General features: G+C 50.2%; 1 protein-coding gene and 1 long non-coding RNA gene across 6 annotated transcripts in view; one reads left to right on the forward strand and one right to left on the reverse strand.

Annotated features, from left to right (window-relative positions):
- GDAP1L1 (ganglioside induced differentiation associated protein 1 like 1) overlaps positions 1-22,123 on the reverse strand; it is a 31,677-nt gene that overhangs the window by 8,250 nt on the left and 1,304 nt on the right. For 2 of the 5 annotated variants that reach the window (XM_017878027.1, XM_017878029.1), the window contains 4 exons: positions 12,534-12,726; positions 11,191-11,364; positions 6,093-6,190; positions 4,847-4,961 (listed from right to left, as the gene is read on the reverse strand). In XM_017878027.1, coding sequence (XP_017733516.1) covers positions 4,847-4,961; positions 6,093-6,190; positions 11,191-11,364; positions 12,534-12,639 — 493 coding nt within the window. In that variant the 5' untranslated portion in view covers positions 12,640-12,726. Of the gene's footprint in view, positions 1-4,846; positions 4,962-6,092; positions 6,191-11,190; positions 11,365-12,533; positions 12,779-19,882; positions 20,508-22,123 lie in introns of those variants that run through there. The other 3 variants (XM_017878025.1, XM_017878026.1, XM_017878028.1) reach the window with 3 other exon arrangements.
- The window catches only part of LOC108533387 (uncharacterized), a 14,584-nt gene continuing 12,398 nt past the window's right edge, over positions 19,938-22,123 (forward strand). Inside the window, exon 1 of the long non-coding RNA XR_001886720.1 lies at positions 19,938-20,029. This is a non-coding gene — a long non-coding RNA (uncharacterized LOC108533387). The remainder of the gene's footprint in view (positions 20,030-22,123) is intronic.

Here is a 22,123-nt window from a genome sequence, read left to right on the forward strand (position 1 = left end):
CTGCCAACCCCATGTAAATTCCTGCTCATTTTATCTTCAAACTACCTCTCAAGTCCATTCACACCTCACCATCTCCACTGCAACCATCTCGGTCCACACCAACATCATCTCTCACCTGAGCTGCTGCACCGGCCTCCCCTCTGTCTCCTTTGAAGTCCATTTTCACACAGCCATTGGAATCCTCTCAAATATAAAACTAGAACTACTCAGCCCCATGGAGACTGCAAACAGGGCCATGAGTCCCTCCCATTCCTGTACGCATGCCACTTTGCAATGTGTGCATCTTGATGGCTTTACTCCTCTTGCCGTCTAAGACTCATGGTTTGTTTCAAAGACTGCAAACTCCGTGAGAGCAAGAATGATGTCTGGATTTTGCTCATTAATTTATCCCCAGGACCTAGCATCTAGGAGATGTTCAATCAATATTTGAATAAATGAATGAAAAAGAATGGTGGTAATAATAATTTTTAGAACATTTCACCTTGAGCTGGGCACTTTGCAAAGTAATCAACATTTACTGTCTTAAATTTGCTGGCCCGAAATGCAGGAATGAGGTCAGCCATTCCCCATGTGTGAGAGGCAAGCCATCCCAGCTAAGCTGAGCCCACACTGCCAAGCCACATATCATGAACAAATAAAAGGCCCTTCTTTTATGTCACTCAGATTTGGAATGGTTTGTTATACAGCAGAAACTAACTGATACAATCCCCTCCTCAAAGCCCTCCAGAGACTTCCCATTGTACTTAGTATAAAATCCAAACTTGTAAATGTAGGCTCTGAGGGCCGTGATCTTACCTCACCCGGTGCAGCTCTCCCCTCATTCCCACCACTCTCCCCAGGACTCCCCACACAGCAGCCCGTTCCTGAAGAGTTCCCAGTTCTCTCCACTCCATGGCATCCCTCAGTCTGGGTCATATCTTCCCTGATTCTTCTCTAGGCTCCTTCTCATCCTTCAGGTCTCACTTTGAATATCACCTTCTCAGGGAAACTTTATCCACTTAATCCTGTTCATTTACTCTCAAGCTTAACACTTATTGCTGTGTGCATTTCTGTGTTTACTTATGGGATTATTTGACTAATGTCTTTTTCCTCTGTAAGACTGCAAACTCCATGAAAGCAATAATGAGGTCTGAGTTTTACTCATTAATTTATCCCCAGGACCTAGCATCTAGTAAGTGTTCAATAAATATTTGATTAAATGAATGAAAAAGAATGGTAATAATAATTATTTTTTAGAACATTTTACCTTGAGCCAGGCACTGTGCAAAGTACTCAACATTTACTATCTTAACAAATCCTCCACCAGCAATCCTGCTATGATTTTGATTCTATTATTATCAACATTTTACAGATGAGCTCAGAGAGGTGAAGTGAAATCCATAGGGTCACAGAGCTAGGTAGTGGTTGATCAGGACATTAAAATCCCTTCCAAAACTGGGCTCTGCCCACAAGAGAAGAAATGAAAGGCATGCAAGTGTTTCACCCAGTCAGGTTCAGGGAACCTGGATGAGCAACAGAGGCCATGTGGGCCCAACCAGTCAGACCTTTAAAATCCATAACCACTTCCCTGGGGCTTCTGCTACCTCCCCCAGCCCCAGAGGGATGCAGGGACACCTCTCCATCTTGAACAACCCCACTTATCTCATCATGGGACAGTGCAGTGCTGTCTCCTCTCAGAAGACCTCAGGACAGGGGTCAGCCGCAGGATCCCAGTCTAGGAATCTCACAAGGAATGCATGTCCGAGGCTATTCTCCAGAACCATCCACCCTAGCCTCCATTCAGGTCAGACCCTGTGTCTCTCTGGATCACAATATATATGGACCCTTCTGTACTGTGTGCCCGGCACTGTGTTAAGCCCCTTACATGCATTTGCTCATTGGTCCTCGCAGCAGCCCTGGAACGTAGGCACTCATGCTATCACCCCTGCTTTTCTTTTTTTTTTCTTTTCGAGACAGAGTCTTGCTCTGGTGCCTAGGCTGGAGTACAGCGGTGTGATCTCGGCTCACTGCAACCTCCGCCTCCTGGGTTCAAGTGATTCTCCTGCCTCAGCCTCCCACATAACTGGGCTTGCAGGTGCCCACCACCATGCCCAGGCAATTTTTTGTATTTTTAGTAGAGATAGGGTTTCACCATGTTGGCTAGTCTGGTCTCGAACTCCTGACCTCAAGTGATCCACCTGCCTCAGCCTCCCAAAGTGTTGGGGTTACAGGTGTGAGCCACCGTGTCCAACCTATCACCCTTTTATAGAACAGGAAAGAGCCCAGAGCTAGTGCTTCCTCATCTGTTAAACAGGATCCTCATCTGTTAAACAGGATCGCTGGTATTACCCACCTCCTGGGGTTGTTATGGGGATTGAGTGAGCTGGAATCTGTGAAACACTTAGAACAGTGCCTGGCACACAGTAAGGTCTATTAAATGTGTAGATTTTTCTGGGCTGGATTGTGACCTTCCCAAAATTCACATGTTGAAGCCCTAAGCCCTAGAATAAGCTTGTCCAACTTGCAGCCCGCGGGCCACATGCAGCCCAGGATGGCATTGAATGTGGCCCAAAACTAATTCATAAACTTTCTTAAAACATTCCGATATTTTTTTGGCGATGTTTTTAAAGCTCATCAGCTATCATCAGTGTTAGCATATTTTACGTGCGGCCCAAGACAATTATTCTTCCTCCAGTGTGACCCAAGGAAGCCAAAAGATTGGACACCCCTAAACTCTCAGAATGTGACTGTATTTGGAGACGGAGCTTTTAAAGGGATGATTACCTTAAAATAGAGATCTTAAGGTGGGTCCTCATTCAATCGGACTAAAGTATTTATAGGAGGAAATTTGGACTCAAAGACACCAGGCTTGTGCAGCACAGGGGAAGGGCCATGTAAGAACACGGCAAGAAGGCGGCCACTTGCAAGCCAAGGAGAGAGGCCTCGGGAGAAACCCACCCCAAGGCACCTTGATCTGAGATGTCTAGCCTCCAGCTCTGTGTGACAATAGATTTCTGTTCTTTAAGCCCCTCAGTCTGTAGTATTTTGTTATGGAAGTCCTAAGAAACTAATGCATAAGTGAATAACATATATCTGATGTCCAAGGTCTCCCACCAAGAGCATGGCAGAGCTGGGACTCTGTCCCCCAAAGGCCCATCTCTGAACTACCAAGCCTTTTGGCCCCTGAGAGCCATTAACTCTGCAACAGCTCCCCTTAGCTACCATTAGGATAGAAATAGGAAAGTTCCTTTTTTTTTTTTTTTTGTGATGGGGGGCGGGGGACGGAGTCTCTCTCTGTCCCCCAGGCTGGAGTGCAGTAGCACAATCTGGGCTCACTGCAACCTCTGCCTCCCAGGTTCAAGTGATTCTCCTGCCTCAGCCTCTCAAGTAGCTGAGATTACAGGAACCCACCACCCCACCCAGCTAATTTTTGTATTTTTAGTAGCGACGGGGTTTCGCCATGTTGGTCAGGCTGGTCTCGAACTCCTGACCTCAGGTGATCCACCTGCCTCGGCCTCCCAAAGTGTTGGGGTTACAGACATGAGCCATTGCGCCCAGCCAAAAGTTCCCCTTTGAGATGTGTTATTATTTTTTACTCACTTAGTCATACCAGGCTTTGTTTTCAGAAAAGATTTAAGGCAGCTGGCTTCAGTATGCATGATGATGTCTCTGTTCGAGACATGAGGTCTCTGTGTGTGTCTTGTGCTTGTGGCATCAGTTGTGAGATGCTGGAAACAACACTGGACCCATCGAGAGGGAACAAGTTCTGGCCCTAACCATGATGTCTATGAGCTGCCTAACCTTGAACAACTCGCTTCATCTCTCTGAGCCTCAGTTTTCTCATCTGGAGAATGTGCATGCCTTTAGCTGCCTTATGTATTAAACTAGTAATGGCACAGGCAGTGTGTTGAGTACATTGAATTTTCACAAGAGTCCAGCAAGAGAGGGTTAAGTTGTATTATTACCATCCCATCTTATAGATGAGGAAACTGAGGCTCCAATAGGGAAAGCAACTTGTCCAAGGTTACATAGTTGAGGCAGCAAAACTGGAACTCTAATTCAAGTTATTCTTACTCTAACATACATAGAGATATGTATGTACCCATAGTCATGCATACGCAGGAGGCTGTTGCAAATGCTCCATAAATTTGCATTGTTCCGGAGACAAGACTCACAGGTCTTAAACAGAGCAAGATGGGAAGGCTCAGAATGAGGTTTGAAGAAGGGCTGTGGCAAAGATGGTGTGTAACAGGCAAAATGGAGTGGAGTGATATAAAAGGGGTGCTCCAGGAGGGAGGGGCTGTGGGGCCAAAAGTGTGGATGTAGAATGAAGCTGGCATGTCCAAGTCTAGAGGCCCAGCTGGGAGCAGGAAGAATTTCATATCCAGCCAAACTAAGGACAAGGAGAGTCTGGGTGAGCTTGGATGTCTGGCTGGAGCACGAAGGAGCCATAATGCATTCTTGGGCAGGGTAAGTGGGATGGCGTGGTGGGTAGTGGCCATCACCACTCTCATCATCATCTTCACCTACCTTTATTAAACACCTACTATGTGCTAAGCCCTAATCTAAGCACTCTACATGTATTATTTCGCACAATGTCTCAACAGCTCTTTGAGGCAGGTCCTACTATTATCCCCATTTTATAGATGGGAAACTGAAGTTCAGAGAGGGGAGAACCTGAGCACAGTTACTCAGCTAGGAAGTGGCCAAGTTACGACTTGAACCTTAGTCTGACTCCATAGCCCATCCTCCTAACCACCTGGGGAGGTCCTCTGAGACCTTTGGGGAAAAAAGAGGCTGAGACTGGGCAGGGGCAGAGTAGGCTAGGTGGGCTGCAGCCCCCACCTCCCCCAGGGCTGGCACCCACCCTCGTTCTCCAGCTTCCTCTTCTCCAGCTCGGCCTCAATCTGGTCCAGCACCATGGCCAGCTCCCCAAGGATCTTCTTCAGGTAGCTCACATCATCGTGCTCCAAGATCTTGGCCTGGGGGCAGGACAGGGCCAAGAGAAGCTGAGTTGGCCTCAATAGAGCCAGGATGTTCAGGGATGGAAGGAGCTTTGCTAAACTTCTTCTGCAAACCCAGCCTCCAAATACCCCCCAAGTGTATAGGATGCCCCCCTGGTGCCTCATCTGGTGCCTACAACAGTCCTGTGAGCTTGGCTATCCTGCCTAGATCCCTGGTACATTCTTATACCCCGATGCTGGGAGGGCTGGTTGTTAGTGGCTCACAGTTGCCTCTTCTCTCAGCCAATAAGAAGCTGCATTGCCCACAAATACTTGGGAGGTTACCTGCCCTCACCCCTCCCTCCAATAATCTGTAGCCAATGTCCCACTGATATGAGGGGATAAAAGGCTGGCCCCTTACTTCAAGGTTGATCACCTTTGTGGTACCATTTGTGCTCCAGAGATTCCTGTGGAATCAAATGAGGCTTAGCTGCTTCCTCTTCCTTATCCCTCCCATCCCTCTGGGGTCCCCCTCAGAGCAATCCTTCAATACCTCCTTTTCCCAAGAACCCCTGTTCAGTGCTCTGCATTTATTTTTATTTATTTATATATTTATTGTAATTATTATTATTTGAGACAGAGTCTCACTGTGTTGCCCAGGCTAGAGTGTAGTGGCCCGATCTCAGCTCACTGCAACCTCTGCCTCCCAGGTTCAGGCAATTCTCCTGCCTCAGCCTCCTGAGTAGCTGGGACTACAGACGCCCGCCATGATGCCTGGCTAATTTTTGTATTTTTAGTAGAGACGGCGTTTCACCATGTTGGCCAGGCTGGTCTCGAACTCCTGACCTCAAGTGATCCACTCACCTCGACCTCCCAAAGTGCTGGGATTACAGGAATGAGCCACCATGCCTGGCCAATGCTCTGCTTTTAAAGACACAACCTAATACATGAGGAAACTGAGGCCCCAGGGCAGCAGTGGCTTACCCAAGGTCTAACAGCTAGTAAATGGTAGGGGACAGGATTGGAAAAGCAAGCCAGGGGTTTTTCCATTTCATATCATCAGCTGGTCTTCTACTTAGAACTGCTTATCTTCTACTTAGCTTCTCCTATTGCTCATTTCCATGGAGCAGCTGGTAGGGAAGGGGACTCAGCAGGCCTGGAGGTACTCACCATGAGCTTCTTCTGTTTAGAAAGGTAGGGCTCAGAGAGCTGGGGCTCCTCTTCATGGTCCAGTTTCATGAGGTCTGTGGTGGCATTGGCTAAATGTCCTGGGGAGAGAATGGGAAAGGTCCCATCCCTCTGACACCTGGGTTGCTCCCCCATCACTTCCCTTACACAACTTGAAGTAGGCCCCATCCAAACACTGGTCAGAGGAGTAATACTGTCAACAGCCAATACTTAGGGAGCACTGCAGGCTGTGCTGTAGTGATAGATGAGATGCCATCCTACCCTGAGCTCAGGCTGGTGGGAGAGACAGGCACATAAAAAAATCTCAGCCAATGGCTCACTCCTGTAATCCTAATACTTTGAGAGGCTGAGGTGAGAGGGTGACTTGAGCCCAGGAGTTCAAAAGCAGCTTGGGCAACATAGCAAGAACCCATCTTTAAAAAAAACAAAAGTTAGCCAGGTGTAGTGGTGCACACCATAGTCCCAGCTACTCAGGAGGTTGAGGCAGGAGGATCGCTTGAGCCTGGGAGGTCGAGGCTGCAGTGAGCTATGATTGCACCACTGCACTCCAGCCTGGGTGACAGAGTGAGACCCCTTTTCTAAAAAAAGGCAAAATAAATAAATAATACACTTCAGCAATATTATAAAATACACATTAAAAAAATAAAAGTAAACTCTATGGTACAGCATGATTAATCTGTAGGGAAGAATGAACGCAAGGCAGAGGGACCCAGGGGCTGCCTGCCTGGGGCACAAGGGGATGAGAAATCTCACGGAGGAGGAGACTCTACCCCTGAGGACGAGTAGTAGATGCCAGAAACCGATAGACCCGACCATAGACCTGGTCATCTTCCCTGCCTCACTACTTCTCTCCCTGCATTCTTCCCAAATTGCAGCATGCCCTCCCTGACACAAAGCCCAGCCAGATTCCTGGATTTGCCCTCAGCTCCTCCCACTACCTCACCCCACATCAAGTCATTCCCAGGTCCTGTTGATTCTTCCTCCTCCATCTTTCTCATATTTTCTCACATTTAACCTCCTCCATTTAACTGACTCTTAGTTCAGACCCCATTAATGTCTCACCTGGATGATTTTACCCACCCTCTGCTACCTCCCCTCTCTCCCTTACAAGCCCTTCTCCCCACACCTGCCAGAGATATCTTCTTCACACACTTGACCATGCCACTCTCTGTTTAAAACCCATCCCTGGCTCCTCACTGCCCTCAGATAACATTCTAGTTCCTCAACTTGCCTTCAAAGAGCCTTCAGGATCCACTTCCCTCCCTCTCACCAACTCCATCTTTCACTGAGTTTCCTCAGCTGTTCCTGTCCCAAGATGTACATTTCAGCCACTCTATATGCTTGCTGTTCCCTGAATGTGCCAGACCACTCCACACCTCCAGGCTTCTGCTCATACTACTACTTCTTCCTAAACTAGCCTTATCCTCCTTTCCTGAAAGCTCCCTTCTAGATTCAGCTAAAGATTTCCTCCTCCGGCCGGGCGCGGTGGCTCAAGCCTGTATCCCGCCTGGACGGCCGAGACGGGGATCATGACGGGTCAGACGATCGAGACCATCCTGGCTAACATGGTGAAACCCCGTCTTACTACAAAATACAAAAAAACTAGTCCGGGCGAGTGCGCGGGGGCGCCGTGCTGTCCACGCTACTCAGGCAGGCCTGACAGCGGAGAATGCGTGACCCGGGAGCGGAGCTTGCAGTGAGCAGACGATTGGCCCCCTCGCACCTCGCAGTCTGGCCGAGCAGAGCGAGACTCCCGCCTCAAAGAAGGAAAAAAACAAAAAAAAAAAAAAAAAAAAAAAAAAAAGATTTCCTCCTCCATGAAGCCCTTCCTGATTCTCTAGGACGCTGGCCCACTCAATGTCTTTCTTCCCCAATTTACACCCTACAGAGTTAGGCCAGGGAATGCAAACACACTAATCAGAGCTGCCAGTCACAACTCCATTAACCTTGCTGTCTATATGAAAAGAGCCCGCCCGGACTTGTGCAGTCCACAACCTGCCTGCTTGCTGTACATGGAGATTTTAGTGCTAACGTAGTTATCGCTGAATGTGTATGTCTCCCTCTAACACTTGAGCTTCTGGAGAGAACTGGCTATGTCAGTATGTCACATTCATCTTTGTTCCCTTAAAACCCAGCACAGGCCTGGCACAGAGCAGGAGCTCAGTGAGTGTTGAATGAATGAATGAAATGAATTAGTGACTTAGGTTGTTTAGCTTCTGTCCTCTGAGATTTTACCACCCACTGCCCCATCTCCTGTCCTGACACAAATCCCAGTAAACACACTCCCAGATCATTCAGCTTCAGGGCTATATTAAGTCTCATTGATGTTTTATGAATGTGAAGGTCAAGGGCAGCATCTTCTTTCTTGCCTGTCACCCAGTGCTGCCCATGTGGCTGGCTTTAGACTCCAGGAGGGCAGGCCAGCCCAAGAGAAGATCTGAGACTGATTAAGGGGTCGCTGCAGGCTGGCTTCTACTCCTTCTGCACTCTGGGACCTCCCACCCCTCATCCCCCAGCTGGGCTGGAGCCCTGAGATCCTCTTTGCCTCCTCAGAGAATGAGGGGGAGGGAGGGAGTGGGCTGGGTCTGCTCTGGCTCAGGGCAAGATTGAGGGAGTGCCCCCAACTCCCAGAAGCCCTTGGGGACTGCCTCCAGCCCTCGACCAGGTCCCCACCTACCAACAGCCAGGGCCTGCCCTGTTCATTCTTCCCTCAGAGGAGAGATCTTCATATAATGCAGATCTGACCACATCACTTCCCATCACCGTTTCTCCACTGCTCTTTGGACAAAATTCAAATTCTGCCAGACCCTTCTCCCCAGACATGCACCACAACCATTTCTACCCCACCTTGGGTTACACTTGCACCACACTGAACTTCCTCCATTCCCCAAACACAACATACCCTGTCCTACTCCAGAATGTGAAAGAATTATCCCTCTTCCTCCCCTTCTACCTGCTACACATCCTCAGTCGCTGCTGCATTTTGGAAGCCTTCTGTGGCTCGGAGGCTGGGGTGGACATCGTGTATGTCCACAACCTCCCTGATCTCCTGCTCATAACACTGATGGGCACCAGATTAATTATTTTTAAATGAATTTATTTTTGAGCAGGTTATACATGTATATTGTTGAAATTCAAACAATATTGAAGAATGTACTATAAAAGTAAATTTCTGTCCTCTGCAACTGCAGTCTCTTAGTTCTACTCCCCAAAGACACAAACTATTGGCAGCTTCTGTGTATCCTTCCAGAAATACTCCTTGCAGTGTGAGCACCTGTGTATCCATTTAACCCCCTTCTGAGTACTAATCTACTGCACACTAGATTTTTTTTTTTTTTTTTTTTTTTTTTTTTTTTTTTTTTTTTTTTTTTTTTTTTTTTTTTTGCCCTTCACTCTTTTCCACTCACTAATGTATCTTAGGGAGCATTCCATACACCTATTAATTTTTAAAAATATCTGCACAGTATTCCATTGTATGGAAGTACCCATAACTTATTTACCCAGTTCCCAGTTCGTGACAGCTGGGTTATTTCCAGCAATATTCTTGCTCTTGCCAGCTACGCTGCAGTGAATACCTTTGCTCATACTTCTTGGTGCATGTGTTCAAGTGTAACTGCAGGGTAATCTCCAAGATGTGGGCTTTTTCATGTTTGACCTAGAGCGCCAGGCTGCCCTCCTGAGAGCTTGTTCAAACTCACTTAGTCCTGCACTGTAATTGCCTGGTGACTTGTCTTTTCTTCCGTGGAACTTGACCCTGGGACGGCAGAAGCTGTATCTATTCCTGTCTCTCCCCAGTCCCCAGGGCCTCATAAATGTTGTTGAGGGGGCTGTTGCTGGGAGCCGGATGTATAGGTCAATCCTGAGTCTTGGTCACATACTGTGGCTCATGCCTGTAATTCCAGCACTTTGGGAGGTTAAGGTGGGCAGATCACCTGAAGTCAGGAGTTCAAGACCAGCATGGGCAATATGGCAAAACCTCATCTCTACCAAAAATACAAAACAATTAACCAGACGTGGCAGCATGTGCCTGTGGTCCCAGCTACTTGGGAGGCTGAGGTGGGAGAATCACTTGAGACTGGGAGGAGGAGGATGCAATGGGTCAAGATTGTGCCACTGCACTCCAGCCTGGATGGGAATGGGAGACCCTGTCTCACAAAAAAAAAAAAAAAAAAAAAAAAAGAGAGAGAGAAAAGAAAAGAAGAAAAAAGATATTCTGAGTCTTGTTCCATGACAGTGGTTCTCAAGGGACAGGGTTGAGTTCTACAACTTAATACCACCTCAACCCTGCCTTTGAACATTAGCCACATTCCTTTGAGGAGGATGACGTGACCATTTACTGAGCACCTATTATCTACTGAGAATCTTCAGGTGTCTTTTGGCTGTAGGACCCCATGGTGTTTGTTCAAAGCCTAGATCGTAGTCTGTAAACAGTTGCTGAGGGATTATCTGATTTAATCCAACATCCATTCACTGGGTGTCAGATACAAAAGGACAGGCTGTGAGCATGTCTAGGCTGGCCATTAGGACAGGATATGCTCATGGGTGACCTTCAATCCAAGACCCCACTTGTCACATCTGGGCAGCCTTCCTTGGTAATCCTAACCCTGAGGTCACTCAGTGCCCTTGGCCACCAAGCACAGCCCTGACTATCTAAGGCTGAAACTCGTGCGGGGAGAACAAACCTTGTGGGGACAGACAGCCGCATAGTCTCTTTATGGGAGGGCAGGACAAGAGTAGGGGGCAGGGGAGGGGGATGGGAGCGAGACTGGCAGACAGGAAGAGAGATATATTCTGTTAGAAACTGGGTGAATGAGATGGAAGGCTGGGAAGTCGGGGGTGAAGGAGATGGCAAGCAAGAGGCACAGAGAGAAAGAGCAAGAGTGAGAGAGACCAGCAGAGTCAGAAACCAACCCCGAGCACTCAGAGAGAGGTGGGGACAAATGGAGAATGCAAGAGGGAGAGAAGGAGGAGGAAGGGGAGGACAGAGAGAGGCCCAGGAGAGGGCCTTTCTTCCTTTGGAAGAAAGGAGTGGCAGGGAATGGGGGAAGCGGAGGAGCCGTCTCGCAGCCCTGGCACTCACTGCGGATCTCGGCCGTGGCGTACTTGGGGATCATGGAGTCGGTGGTGAGCTCGGGGTGCAGGATGCAACCGTGCGTGTAGGCGTCCATGGGCAGCGCGTCCAGCAGCTCCCGGTACTGCAGCACCCGCGCGTGCTGTGGGCTGCCCACCTCGGGCATCAGGGCCACCACGTGCTCTGTGGGTACCGCCAGGGGCTGGGCAGGGCAGCCAGAGGGGCATCTGCCCCGGCCACCTGCCCCCAGCATCCCTGAGCCCCAAGATGTCTCTGCCCAGAGGCCCCGGGCCCACCCACGCTCGGGCTTGGCTGCTGGCAGACAGGGGTCCTAATGGTGGCCCGGCCATCTCTCCTCACTGGGCTCTGCCAAGCTGTCCCCGAGGGTTAGCTCCTCTCAGCTCGAGACTTGCTGCCCGGCGAGCGCCTAGGCCCCAGTGTTGCAGGATTTAAGAGAAGCTGCAACCTGGGTGTTCGGTGCTTGGGTCCCCTGGACTTTTAAACGTTGGCAACCAATTCACATTCTTTTAAAACAGTGCATGTCTGGGCCCTGATGCCCTCCCAATGGCTGTCTGAACTTCTGCAATGGGCAGTGAGTTCCTGAGCCTGATGAGGGCCTAAGTGGGGAGAGGACGGGGGGCTCTGTGAGGTTCTGGGGTATCTGGGCCCTCCCCTGTCTGCGAGGTTCTGAGGTGTCCGGGCGCTCCCCTGTCTGCAGGGTTTTGGGGTGTCAGGGCCCTCCCCTGTCTGCAGGGTTTTGGGGTGTCTGGGAGCTCCCCTACCCGTGGGGTTGTGGAGTGCCTGGGCCCACCCCTATCCACAGGGTTCTGGGGTACCTGGGCCCTCCCCTGTCTCAGGGTTCTGGGGTGTCTGAGACCGTGTCTTCGGGTTCCTACGGTTCCTAGGGAATCTATGTTCCAGAGGGAGCTGGGCCCTGCCCTTGCTCTGGAACCCCTGGGAGATCTGGACCCTGTCTGTGGGGACCTAGAGGGTGGTCTGGAGCTACTCATGCTGAAGGGGCCATGCCTGTGACTCCAGAGCTTGGGGGAAAGGGCTATAGCCCCACTGCTCCTGGTGGGGATGGTGTCTGGGTTGTGCCCTTACGGTACCAGGGGAGAGGGAGGTCTCTGGGTTCCTTATGGATCAGTAGCCACGCCTGTGGCTCTGGGGCTCTTGGGGGCATCTGAACCCTGCCTGTGGCTCTGTGGCTGTTTTTTGGGGAGACTGGGCCTTGCCCATGGCTCCAGTGAATTTCCCAGGCTTCCCAAAGTTCTGGGACCCTGTCTGAGCCTGTGGGGGCCCCTGGGGATCTGTGGTATGGAGTGGGCCCCTGGGTGGGGAGGCAGCCGTACCTCCTGTGAAGGTGCGCTCCACATAGTCAATGATCTGGTCATAGTCACTGATGATGTTGTCGCGGTGGATGATGACGGGCACCTCCTCGCCCAGGTTGAGCCGCATGAACCACGGCTCCTTGTGCTCACTCTGTGGCAGGCTCACATCCCGCTCCTCGCACACCAGGCCCTTCTCGGCGATCACCAGCCGCACCTGCAGGCGCCAGGGTCAGAGCGGGGAAGGCGGGCGGACACATGGGGACACTCTGGCCAGGTGGGGCGGGGGTGTGCGGGGAGGGAGGTCAGAGGTCACACACAGGAGGGGACACGATTGCTTTCAGCCCGTTCTTGGGCACCTGGGTTTGGGGGGATATCTCCCAGGGGCATGTGCCTGGTGGAGGGAGGAGCGCAGTTCTGCTTGGGGGACAAAGGTCAATGCGGCCGGGTGGCTAAGGGGCTGGATTTGACAGCTGGACACACCTGGGATAGGATTCCTGGCTGTGAGTGTGGGCAAAGTCCTTAAACTTTCTGAGCCTCAGTTTCCTTATTTTAAAAATGAGAGTATTGACAGTACCAACCCAGAGTCTGGGACAAATGCTTGGCACTCAATTCATGATCATCGTTATCACAGTTGAACACTCAGCCTGGCCCCAGGAGTGGATCTGGCCAGGAAATTCACAGAAACTCTTTTTTGTTTGTTTTTTTCATTTTTTGAGACAGAGTCTTGCTCTGTTGCCCAGGCTGGAGTGCAGTGGCGCAATCTCAGCTCTTGGCAACCTCTGCCTCCTGGGCTCAAGCGATTCTTCTGCCTCAGCCTCCCAAGTAGCTGAGACTACAGGCTCCCACCCCTACGCCCAGCTAATTTTTGTATTTTTAGTAGGGACAGGGTTTTCCCATGTTGGTCAGGCTAGTCTTGAACTCCTGACCTCAGGTGATCTGGCCACCTCGGCCTCCCAAACTGCTGGGATTACAGGTGTTAGCCACCGTGCCTGGCCAGAAATTCTTATCATTATCATAATCAATAGCTAAATTCCTCAAATTATTTGGGATACTAAGTGAGGGGAAAAGTAATTTGCCAACATTAGTCGAGCCCTTTATTTCCCCCAAACACCTTCTCATCTGGTTGCCTGGTTGGAAACTCACAATAGCCCCTACAGCAGGGTAGATTTTTTTTTGATGAGAAAACTAAAGCCCAGAGAGGGCAAGTAATCTACCCAGAGTCACACAGCAATTCAGCAGCACACTTTAAACTGGAAGCAAGGTTCTTGACTCCCAAAGCACTGCTCTCTGCCCTGAGAGCTCCTTCCAGGGAGTTCTGGGCCTGCCCCTTCCTGAGTCTTTACGTTTCTAGGGGGTCCCAGACAAACACTTGAGCTAGTAGAAGCTGCCAGAGAGCCTTGAGGCTGGGGCATGCTCCTGACCCAGCCCAATATTTCTGAGCTAGAAGATGGTTAGAGATCACCTAGTCCTATTGCCCCCTGCCTGTGGACTGAGACTCAGAAGGAAGGATGGACTTGTCCAAGATCCCCTGGCAAGATGGCAAGTGGCCCCATTCTTACGCTTTCCTCCCAAACTTCCACTCTGGTCCAGGGGAGAGGGAGGGTATCCCCAAAAGAGGAAAGGCCCATTCCCCTTGAGTATCAGTGTCTCCACCCACAGCTGAGATGGTGGTTCTTGGGACAAGTTAAGCATCCAGAACTTGACACAAGTTAAGCGGCGTCATGGGCAGAATCTGCATGGTGTCGGTTCAAATCCCAGCTTTACACTTATTTGCTAGATGACTTGGCTTTACAAGTAGCTTCACTTTTTTTTTTTTTTTTTTTTTTTTTTTTTTTTTTTTTTTTTTTTAGACAGAGTCTCCCTCTGTTGCTCAGGCTGGAGTGCAGTGGTGCGATCTTAGCTCACTGCAACCTCTGCCTCCTGGGTTCAAGCAGTTCTCCTGCCTCAGCCTCCTGAGAAGCTGGGATTACAGGAGTGTGCCACCACACCCGGCTAATTTTTGTATTTTTAGTAGAGATGGGGTTTCACCATATTGGCCAGGCGGGTCTTGAACTCCTGACCTCAAGTGATCTACCTGCCTTGACCCCCCAAAGTGCTGGGATTACAGGCGTGAGCCACCATGCCTGGCCAGCTTTACTTCTTTGTGCCTCAGTTTCTCCTCTTATCCAGTGGAAGTCCTATAGTAATTGCCTCGGAGGCCTGTTGTGAGGATTAAATGCATTAGTCCCTGTGGAATGGTGCCTGGAACACAGTAGCGATAATGTGTCTCAGCTGCTGGTATGAGGGCAGGTTTTGGAGGCAGACAGACTTTGACTTGAAAGCCTAGCTCTACTGCTTATTTGCTCTGTGACCTTGAACAAGTCACTTGCTCTTTCTGATTTCTAGCTTCTGTGAAGTGAGGAATGCAAGTGTGAGGTTGAAGTGGGGTGTTGTGGAAACAGCCCCAGCACAGAAGGTTAATATATGAGTTCTAGCATCACTTATTACACACACACACACCACGCACACACCCTGGTGTGTCCTAGAGTACTTCATGGCCCACCCTCACAGTGAACATAAACACCTCCTCCTGTTATGTGGATCGTGGGAAGGGAAAGGTAACTTACCCTGAAACACCCAACATTCATTCACAGCCTTATTTGCTCCATTAGTCAAGAGCAGGTCCTATAGGTGGGGTGCATGGTGCAGGTAGAGACCCTGAGCTAGGAGGCAGGGACTCAAGTCCTCATCTCGGATCTGCCATAGCAATGCTGTGTGACCTTAGAGCTATCGCTGCCCCTTTCTGAGCCTCCTTTTTCTCATCAACAAAACAAGGGGGCTGGATTCAGTGTTCACAGAGTGCCCCGCAGCCCTGCTGCAAGCTGACACTGCTACATTCACAACCTTGCAGGAGGCAGGAGACAGGGCTGGCTCTGCCTCCCTCCTCGGCAGTGGGAGGGAGCTTCTGGTTCTGTCTGAGAGAGGGGGAAAAACTGTTGCAGAGAGTGAGCAGCCCAGGGGCAGCATCTATTTGGGTCTGAGCGTGTGAGTGCATGTGTATGAGTGAGCAAATGTGTGTGTGTGTGTCTGCGTGTGCGTGAGTGTGGGTGTGCATGGATAAATGTATGAGTAAGTGTGAGTATTCAAGGACTGTGTGAGTGTGGATGTGAGAGTGCCCATGTGTGCACATATGAGTGTGTGCCTGTGTCAGTGTTAGTGTGCATGCGTGGGAGCATGTATGCATGTGTATATTTGAGCTCATAGGTGACCTGTGCCCTGGAGAAGCCCAGAGCAGTGGAGACTGGAGTTTGGCTGGAGCAGAAAGCCCCCTTCTCTTGTCTTTACCTGGCCCTCCATCCTCCAGGCCAGGCTGGGACCTCTGAATGGGTGGAAACAGCCCAAACCAGGCCTTTGCCCTTTGTAGGGCCAGACAGTTGGCCTTCCATCTTGGCAGGGCACCTGCCTCCAGGGGCCGCTCCCATGACCTGCCCTGGGTCTCCCATGAAGCTGTCAGATAGGGCTGCTATTTGGGGAGGGGACTATCTTTAGAGGTATGATAATCCTGCTTGGCGCTGCTTTGGGGTCACCCTGGCAGGCAGCCAAGGAGACTTTCACCTTTAGCAGAGCTACAGGCCACAGCCATGTGTCACCCTGTGGGGGAGGGGGACCCAGAGAGGAAACCAAGCCTAAGGGAAGGGCATTCAGCTACCAAGGCCATCTGCCATCTCTGCTCCCTGGAGGCTGGACAAGAGCTAGGTGGTCACCACTTAGTGTGATTAGACATCAACCATCTCTGGGTAAACAAGCTTCCCTGTGGGTGCCTGAAAATCACCCACAGTGCCTCGTTGTCATGGTCAGGTGCTGCTGCTCCTCACCCAGGCCCTTGTTTATGTGATGGGCTGGGTTGGTGTCTCTGCCTAGTCATGTAGTTGCGGTGTGACTTTGTAAAAGACACTTAGCATCTCTGACCTCAGCGTATTTCAAATTCTTTTTTTTTTTTTAATTAATAGGTCTTATTTTTAGAGCAGTTTTAGATTTACAGGGTCAAATGGCTTTTTAACATAACACCTTACAGCTTGCAAATCTATCACTTTTCACCGCTTGTTTATTGCCTGCCTACTATGTGCCAGGTCTTGTTGGAAACTCAGCAGTGAACAAAACGATGATCCCTGCTCTCAGGGAACTGACATGTTAGTGGGGGCAGGCAGATGATAAGCAATTTGGTCTGTCAAAAGATGGTGAGTGCTTCCGAAAAAAGAGAAAATAGAGCAGGGAAGGGGAATCGGGGTACCAGGGTGTCAGGGGAGAAAGGTAGCAATTTTAATTAAGGTGGTCTATTAGGGCAGGCCTCTCGAGAATGTAGCACTTGAGCAAAGGCTTGAAAGAAGTGAGGGAGTGGTCCACACCGGGACCTGGGGAAGAGAGCTTCAGCCAGAGGGAACAGCCAGTGCTAAGGCTCTAAGCATGTTGGACATACTCAAAAGACAGCAAGGAAGCCAGTGTGTCTGGGGCAGGGCAGTCAGGAATAGACAAGGAGGGTAGGAGCAGAAAGGGTTGCACACAGGATCTTTTTTTTTGAGACAGGCTCTTACTCTGTTGTCCAGGCTGGAGTTCAATGGTGCAATCTTAGCTCACTGCAACCTCCGCCTCCTGGGTTCAAGCAATTTTCCTGCCTCAGCCTCCCAAGTAGCTGGGACTACAGGCATGTGCCACCATACCTGGCTAATTTTTGTTTTTTGTTTGTTTGTTTGTTTTGAGCTGGAGTTTCACTCTTGTTACCCAGGCTGGAGTGCAGTGGTGCAATCTCAGCTGATTGCAACCTTCGCCTCCCGGGTTCAAGCGATTCTCTTGTCTCAGCCTCCCGAGTAGCTGGGATCACAGGTGCGCACCACCATGCCCAGCTAATTTTGGTATTTTTAGTAGAGACGGGATTTCACCATGTTGGTCAGGCTGGTCTCAAACTCCTAACCTCAGGTGATCCGCCCGCCTTGGCTTCCCAAAGTGCTGGGATTACAGGCGTGAGCCACCACACCCAGCCTTTATTTTTAGGAGAGACAGGGTTTCACCTGTTGGCTAGACTGGTCTTGAACTCCTGACATCAGATGATCTGCCTGCCTTGGCCTCCCACAGTGCTGGGATTACAGGTGTGAGCCACCACACCTGACCAGGTTGTACACAGGATCTTTTAATTCACACTCCCAGGCCAAGGGGTCCATGAATTAATTCAGAGCCTCCTTGAACTAGGATGGGAAAATTACATGTTTATTTTCAGTAATCTCAAACTGACAGTTAGCATTTTCTTCAATTATGAATGTAGGCGATAAAGTAGGGTAGCGTTTAGCAGTGCCTGCAATATTGTCACCACTAGCAATCAGATATTTTCATCACTTCACAGTTGTTGCAGTTGCCTCAAAATATCATGCGCATTCATCACGACTCCAACATGACAGTTGTTATGAGACCAGCCACCAGACCGTGTTATATAAGGGGTTAATACAGAAACATAAATATTATTATATAACGCCATACTTCAATACGATTGGTTTTCGTTCTAATCTAAAAATCCTATGCATTTTATTTTATTCAATTAAAAACATTATTCTGAGAAGGGCCCATACGCTTCCCCCAACTTAGGTCTTGACTCAAGTAAGGTTAGGACCCTGCAGGGGGGCCTGAGGCCATTGTGAGGACTCTGGAGTTTTCCTGGAGGGACCTGGGGAGCCACAGCAGGCTTCTGAGCAGAGAAGTGGGAGGATGTGTCTCGTTGCTGTCCCCATCAGCTCTCCTCTGTGGGGCTCCTCTTAGGTGAAGGGAGGCGGTAATGGTCAAGTGCAGCATGGACAAGTTGGAGGACCAGCCCTAAGAGTTTGAAAGGCAAGGGCAGGGTGGGAGAGAGACCCTTCATCCTTCATTCCTTGCTTCATCCTTCACCCCTTGCTTCTCTCCTGCCATCCCTGGGTGTCAGAACTGGCCTCTGGGAGGCCCCAGACTTGGGTCTCTTGCCCCTGGGAGCTGAAGGCTAGGCCAGGGGCCCTCCAGAGGTACATCCAAGACAGGGCAGACCCTGAGAGGAGGCAGTAAAGGAACCATGAACCAGGCTTGCTGCAGGGAGCCAGGGACAACCCTCAGAGACTCACTCTGGTGGAAATAACAGCAGTCACAGCAGCCAACTCTTATTAGCATCTCCTCTGTGCCAGGCACTATTGTAGAGCTTTACACGCATTAGATCTTAATCCCTATGAATTCCAATGAGATTGGTACTAGTACCTCCCAGTACCCTCACTTTTAAGAAGAGGAAACAGGCATAGAGATTGTAAGTAACTTGCCCAGTCACACAGCTAGGATGTAGCAATCTTGGTTTTTGAAAAGTGGCAGGTAGGAGGACAGATGGATGCCCCAAAGGCAGGGGGCACCGAGAGGTAGGGCAGTTCTTCTTGCCTGGGGAAGGAGGAGGGAGGCAGGCTGTATCAAACATCTGCTTCATTTCCCTGCTGAGAAAACTGAGGACCAGAGAGGGTCAGGTCACACAGCCAGTTAGTGGGACTGGCAGCGCTAGAACCTTGGTCTGACTCCCTGCATTTCTGCCCCTCCTGACCTCACTCTTCCCCACAAAGGATGAGGAGGCTGGGGGCAGGAATAGCCTCAGAAGCATCCTAACATTGATCTTAGGCATTTAGAGCCTCCTTCAAACTCTGTGGCCCCAAACCATGACCTATGATAGGGCTTGAAAGCTCACTAGTAACAGGCAGTTATTTAAAGCATTGTGCTAAGTGTGTGAACATGCATGATATCACTCTATCTCCCCAACCCTCTCCCCCAAATATATGAGAAAGCTGCCTTAGAGAGATAAAGAAGATACTTGCACAAAGTCACATAGCTGGGAATGGCAGAGTTGGGGTTTGACCACATGTCTGGCTGATTCCAAAATCCATGCCTTTATAACAGCACCCAGCACTTAACTGAGCACTTTCTATGTGCCACGTGCTATTCTAGGTGATTGACATGGATACATTTGCAGAATCCTTACAACGACCCTGTTGGGGAGGCACCATTAATATTCTCAATTTACAGGTGTGGGTAATTGGGGCATGAGAGGTTAAGCAGCTTGCACTGGATTACCCAGCTGGTCAGTGGTAGAGCTGAGATGGAAGCCGGGCAGCCTGGTCATAGAGTCTGGGTCCTGGACCCACACACTGTCCTCTTGCCCTCTGGGTCTGGAATGATCTCCAGATGCCCAATGGAGCCACCGTCACTCCTAGAGGTGGGCTATTTTTCTCCATTAACATTTCATGTGCCATTAAAGACAGGTTATTTAGATGCTTGACAATGGGAGACTGCCCTCTTTATATAATTAAGGCCCTTCAGGATTGGAGAGAAGGAAGCAAACTCACCTGCTCAGCTCCTACTACATGCCAGGCAGTTAACATATGCCTATGTCTTCTACAGGAATTCTGCAGCATAGGATGTAAAATCCCTTTTCCGGATAAGGACATTGAGGCACAGAGAGATAAAGTGACTTGTCCAAGGTCATTCAGCCAGTAAGTAGCCAAGATGAAAATAGAACCCAGGACTATATGACTGCAGAGCCCATGCCCTTTCTGCCAAGCTACACTGCTTCTAGAATCCACCATGGGTCCCTGGGTAGGGGGAAGGCCCTGGTATGGGAGACAAAAAGATGCCCAGGTTAGCTTGGCCAGAGACTTGGTCCAAAGTGGGGCTGCAGCAGATGGTCTCGTCCTGACTCGGGGCCACCTCAGCCCTGAGCTCAGGCTACATAGGAAATATTTCATGAGGCAAAGAACAGGAGGCTCCCTCATGATATGGTTATGGGAGATGCCATCTTCCTGCCCCCATCTGGTCCCAGCCGCTGGGGCCCCCTTCCTGAGGTTCTAGGTGGAAGGAGGTTCTAGAATCTGAAGGGCAGTCTGATTCATCTCCAGAGCCCCCATCCCCAGGCTCCTTGCACGAGGCATGGCATGTGCAAGCATGTGCAGAATTTGTGGGTGACTCCAGTATGACCTTGATTAACTCTGACCCCTCCTTTACCTAGTGCTTTAATAACATCATAATGGCAGCACGTGGTGGCTCATGCCTGTAATCCTAGCACTTTGGGAGGCCAAAGCAGGTGGATCACTTGAGAGCAGGAGTTCGAGACTAGCCTGGCAAACATGGTGAAACCCCATCTCTACCAAAAATACAAAAAATTTAGCTGGGTGTTGTGGTGTGTGCCTGTAGTCCCAGCTACTCAGGAGGCTGAGAGAGGAGAATCGCTTGAACCCAGGAGGTGGAGGTTGCGGTGAGCCGAGATCGTGCCACTGCACTCCAGCCTGGGTAACAGAGCAAGACTCTGTCTCAAAAAAAAAAAAAAAAAAAAAAATCATAACACACATTATCAACAGTCTTGACCACTCGCCAGGCACTGCCATCAGTACTTTTTGTGCATCATATCACATTTCACTCTCACAATAGCCCTCTGAGGAAGTTACTGCATTCACCCCATTTTAAGGATTATAAAGCTGAGGCTTTGGAAAGGCAAAGGGACCTGTCCACAGCTCCACGGTGAGTCAGTGGGTAATATGATTGGTGGACCAGCTTCATCAGCATCACCTGGTCACTTGTTGAAAAAGCAGCATCTTGGACCCCATTCCAGACCCACTGAATCAGAATCGTTGGGGTAGAATCCAGCAGTCTGAGTTTTAAGCAGGATCCTCCAGGGATTCTAATGCACGCTCAAGTTTGAGTAGTCTCAGTTTATAACACTGAGTTCCTAAGTTATACCCCTTCTTCAACAACGCTATCAGCAACACTGAGAAGGAGTTGGGATTGGAAGTAGCTATTGTTATTATCACTATCCCGCTTTCCAGATGATGAAATGAGCCTGGACCAAGACTCAAACCCAAGTCTTTGGGTTTCAAGGCCCTTTTTCTTCATGGAATCTGTTTTTCCATCTGGAAAAGAAGCGAGTGGAACAAAAGGATCTTCCAGGAAGAACAGGAGTCAGAGGGTCAGGCAGTGGTGCCGCTTAGGCCCCGGCAGGACCTGCCTCTGGGCCCTGGCCATGGTGCTGAATCCGTGGCCCAGAGACGGGACAACCGCCCAGGGTGGGAGATTGCGCCCCTAGAGGCGCCCCTGTCTGAGGGGTGCAGTTCACTGCCTCACCCCCAGGAAGCGGGAACCCTGAGAATCCAGCATAAGACTGGATTTCCAACTGCCCCTCAGCTCCCCTAGGTCCTAGAAGCATTTTAGGGGCTGAAGCCACTCTGTGCCTTTAAGAGCAAAATAGAGACCTGATGGGCTGAGCGGAGCTGGTGTGAGGGGATAGTTTAACTCCTTCCTTCTCAGCCCAAGACACGGAGTGGGGGGTGGGCGACGACTGGGGACAGACCCTCCAAGCCCCAGCCAGAAGAAGGCCCGCAGACAGAGGGGCGGAGGAGCTGTGACCTGGGAGGCTGCAGTGTCCGGGAGGGCAGCGTGCAGGGAGGGACTGAGAGGGGGCTACCGGGACTGGACCTCAGGAAGCGCTTCTTCTCCCTCCCTGCAGCAGCAGCACCTCCCACCCCACCAGGCCGTCTTCCCAGCAGTGCCCATTCTCTTCCCCTCGCCTTTGTCTCTTTTCTCAGCCCCACCCCCCT

Source organism: Rhinopithecus bieti, unplaced genomic scaffold, assembly GCF_001698545.2.
Source record: "Rhinopithecus bieti isolate Rb0 unplaced genomic scaffold, ASM169854v2 scaffold_10347, whole genome shotgun sequence".
Taxonomy (NCBI): domain Eukaryota; kingdom Metazoa; phylum Chordata; class Mammalia; order Primates; family Cercopithecidae; genus Rhinopithecus; species Rhinopithecus bieti.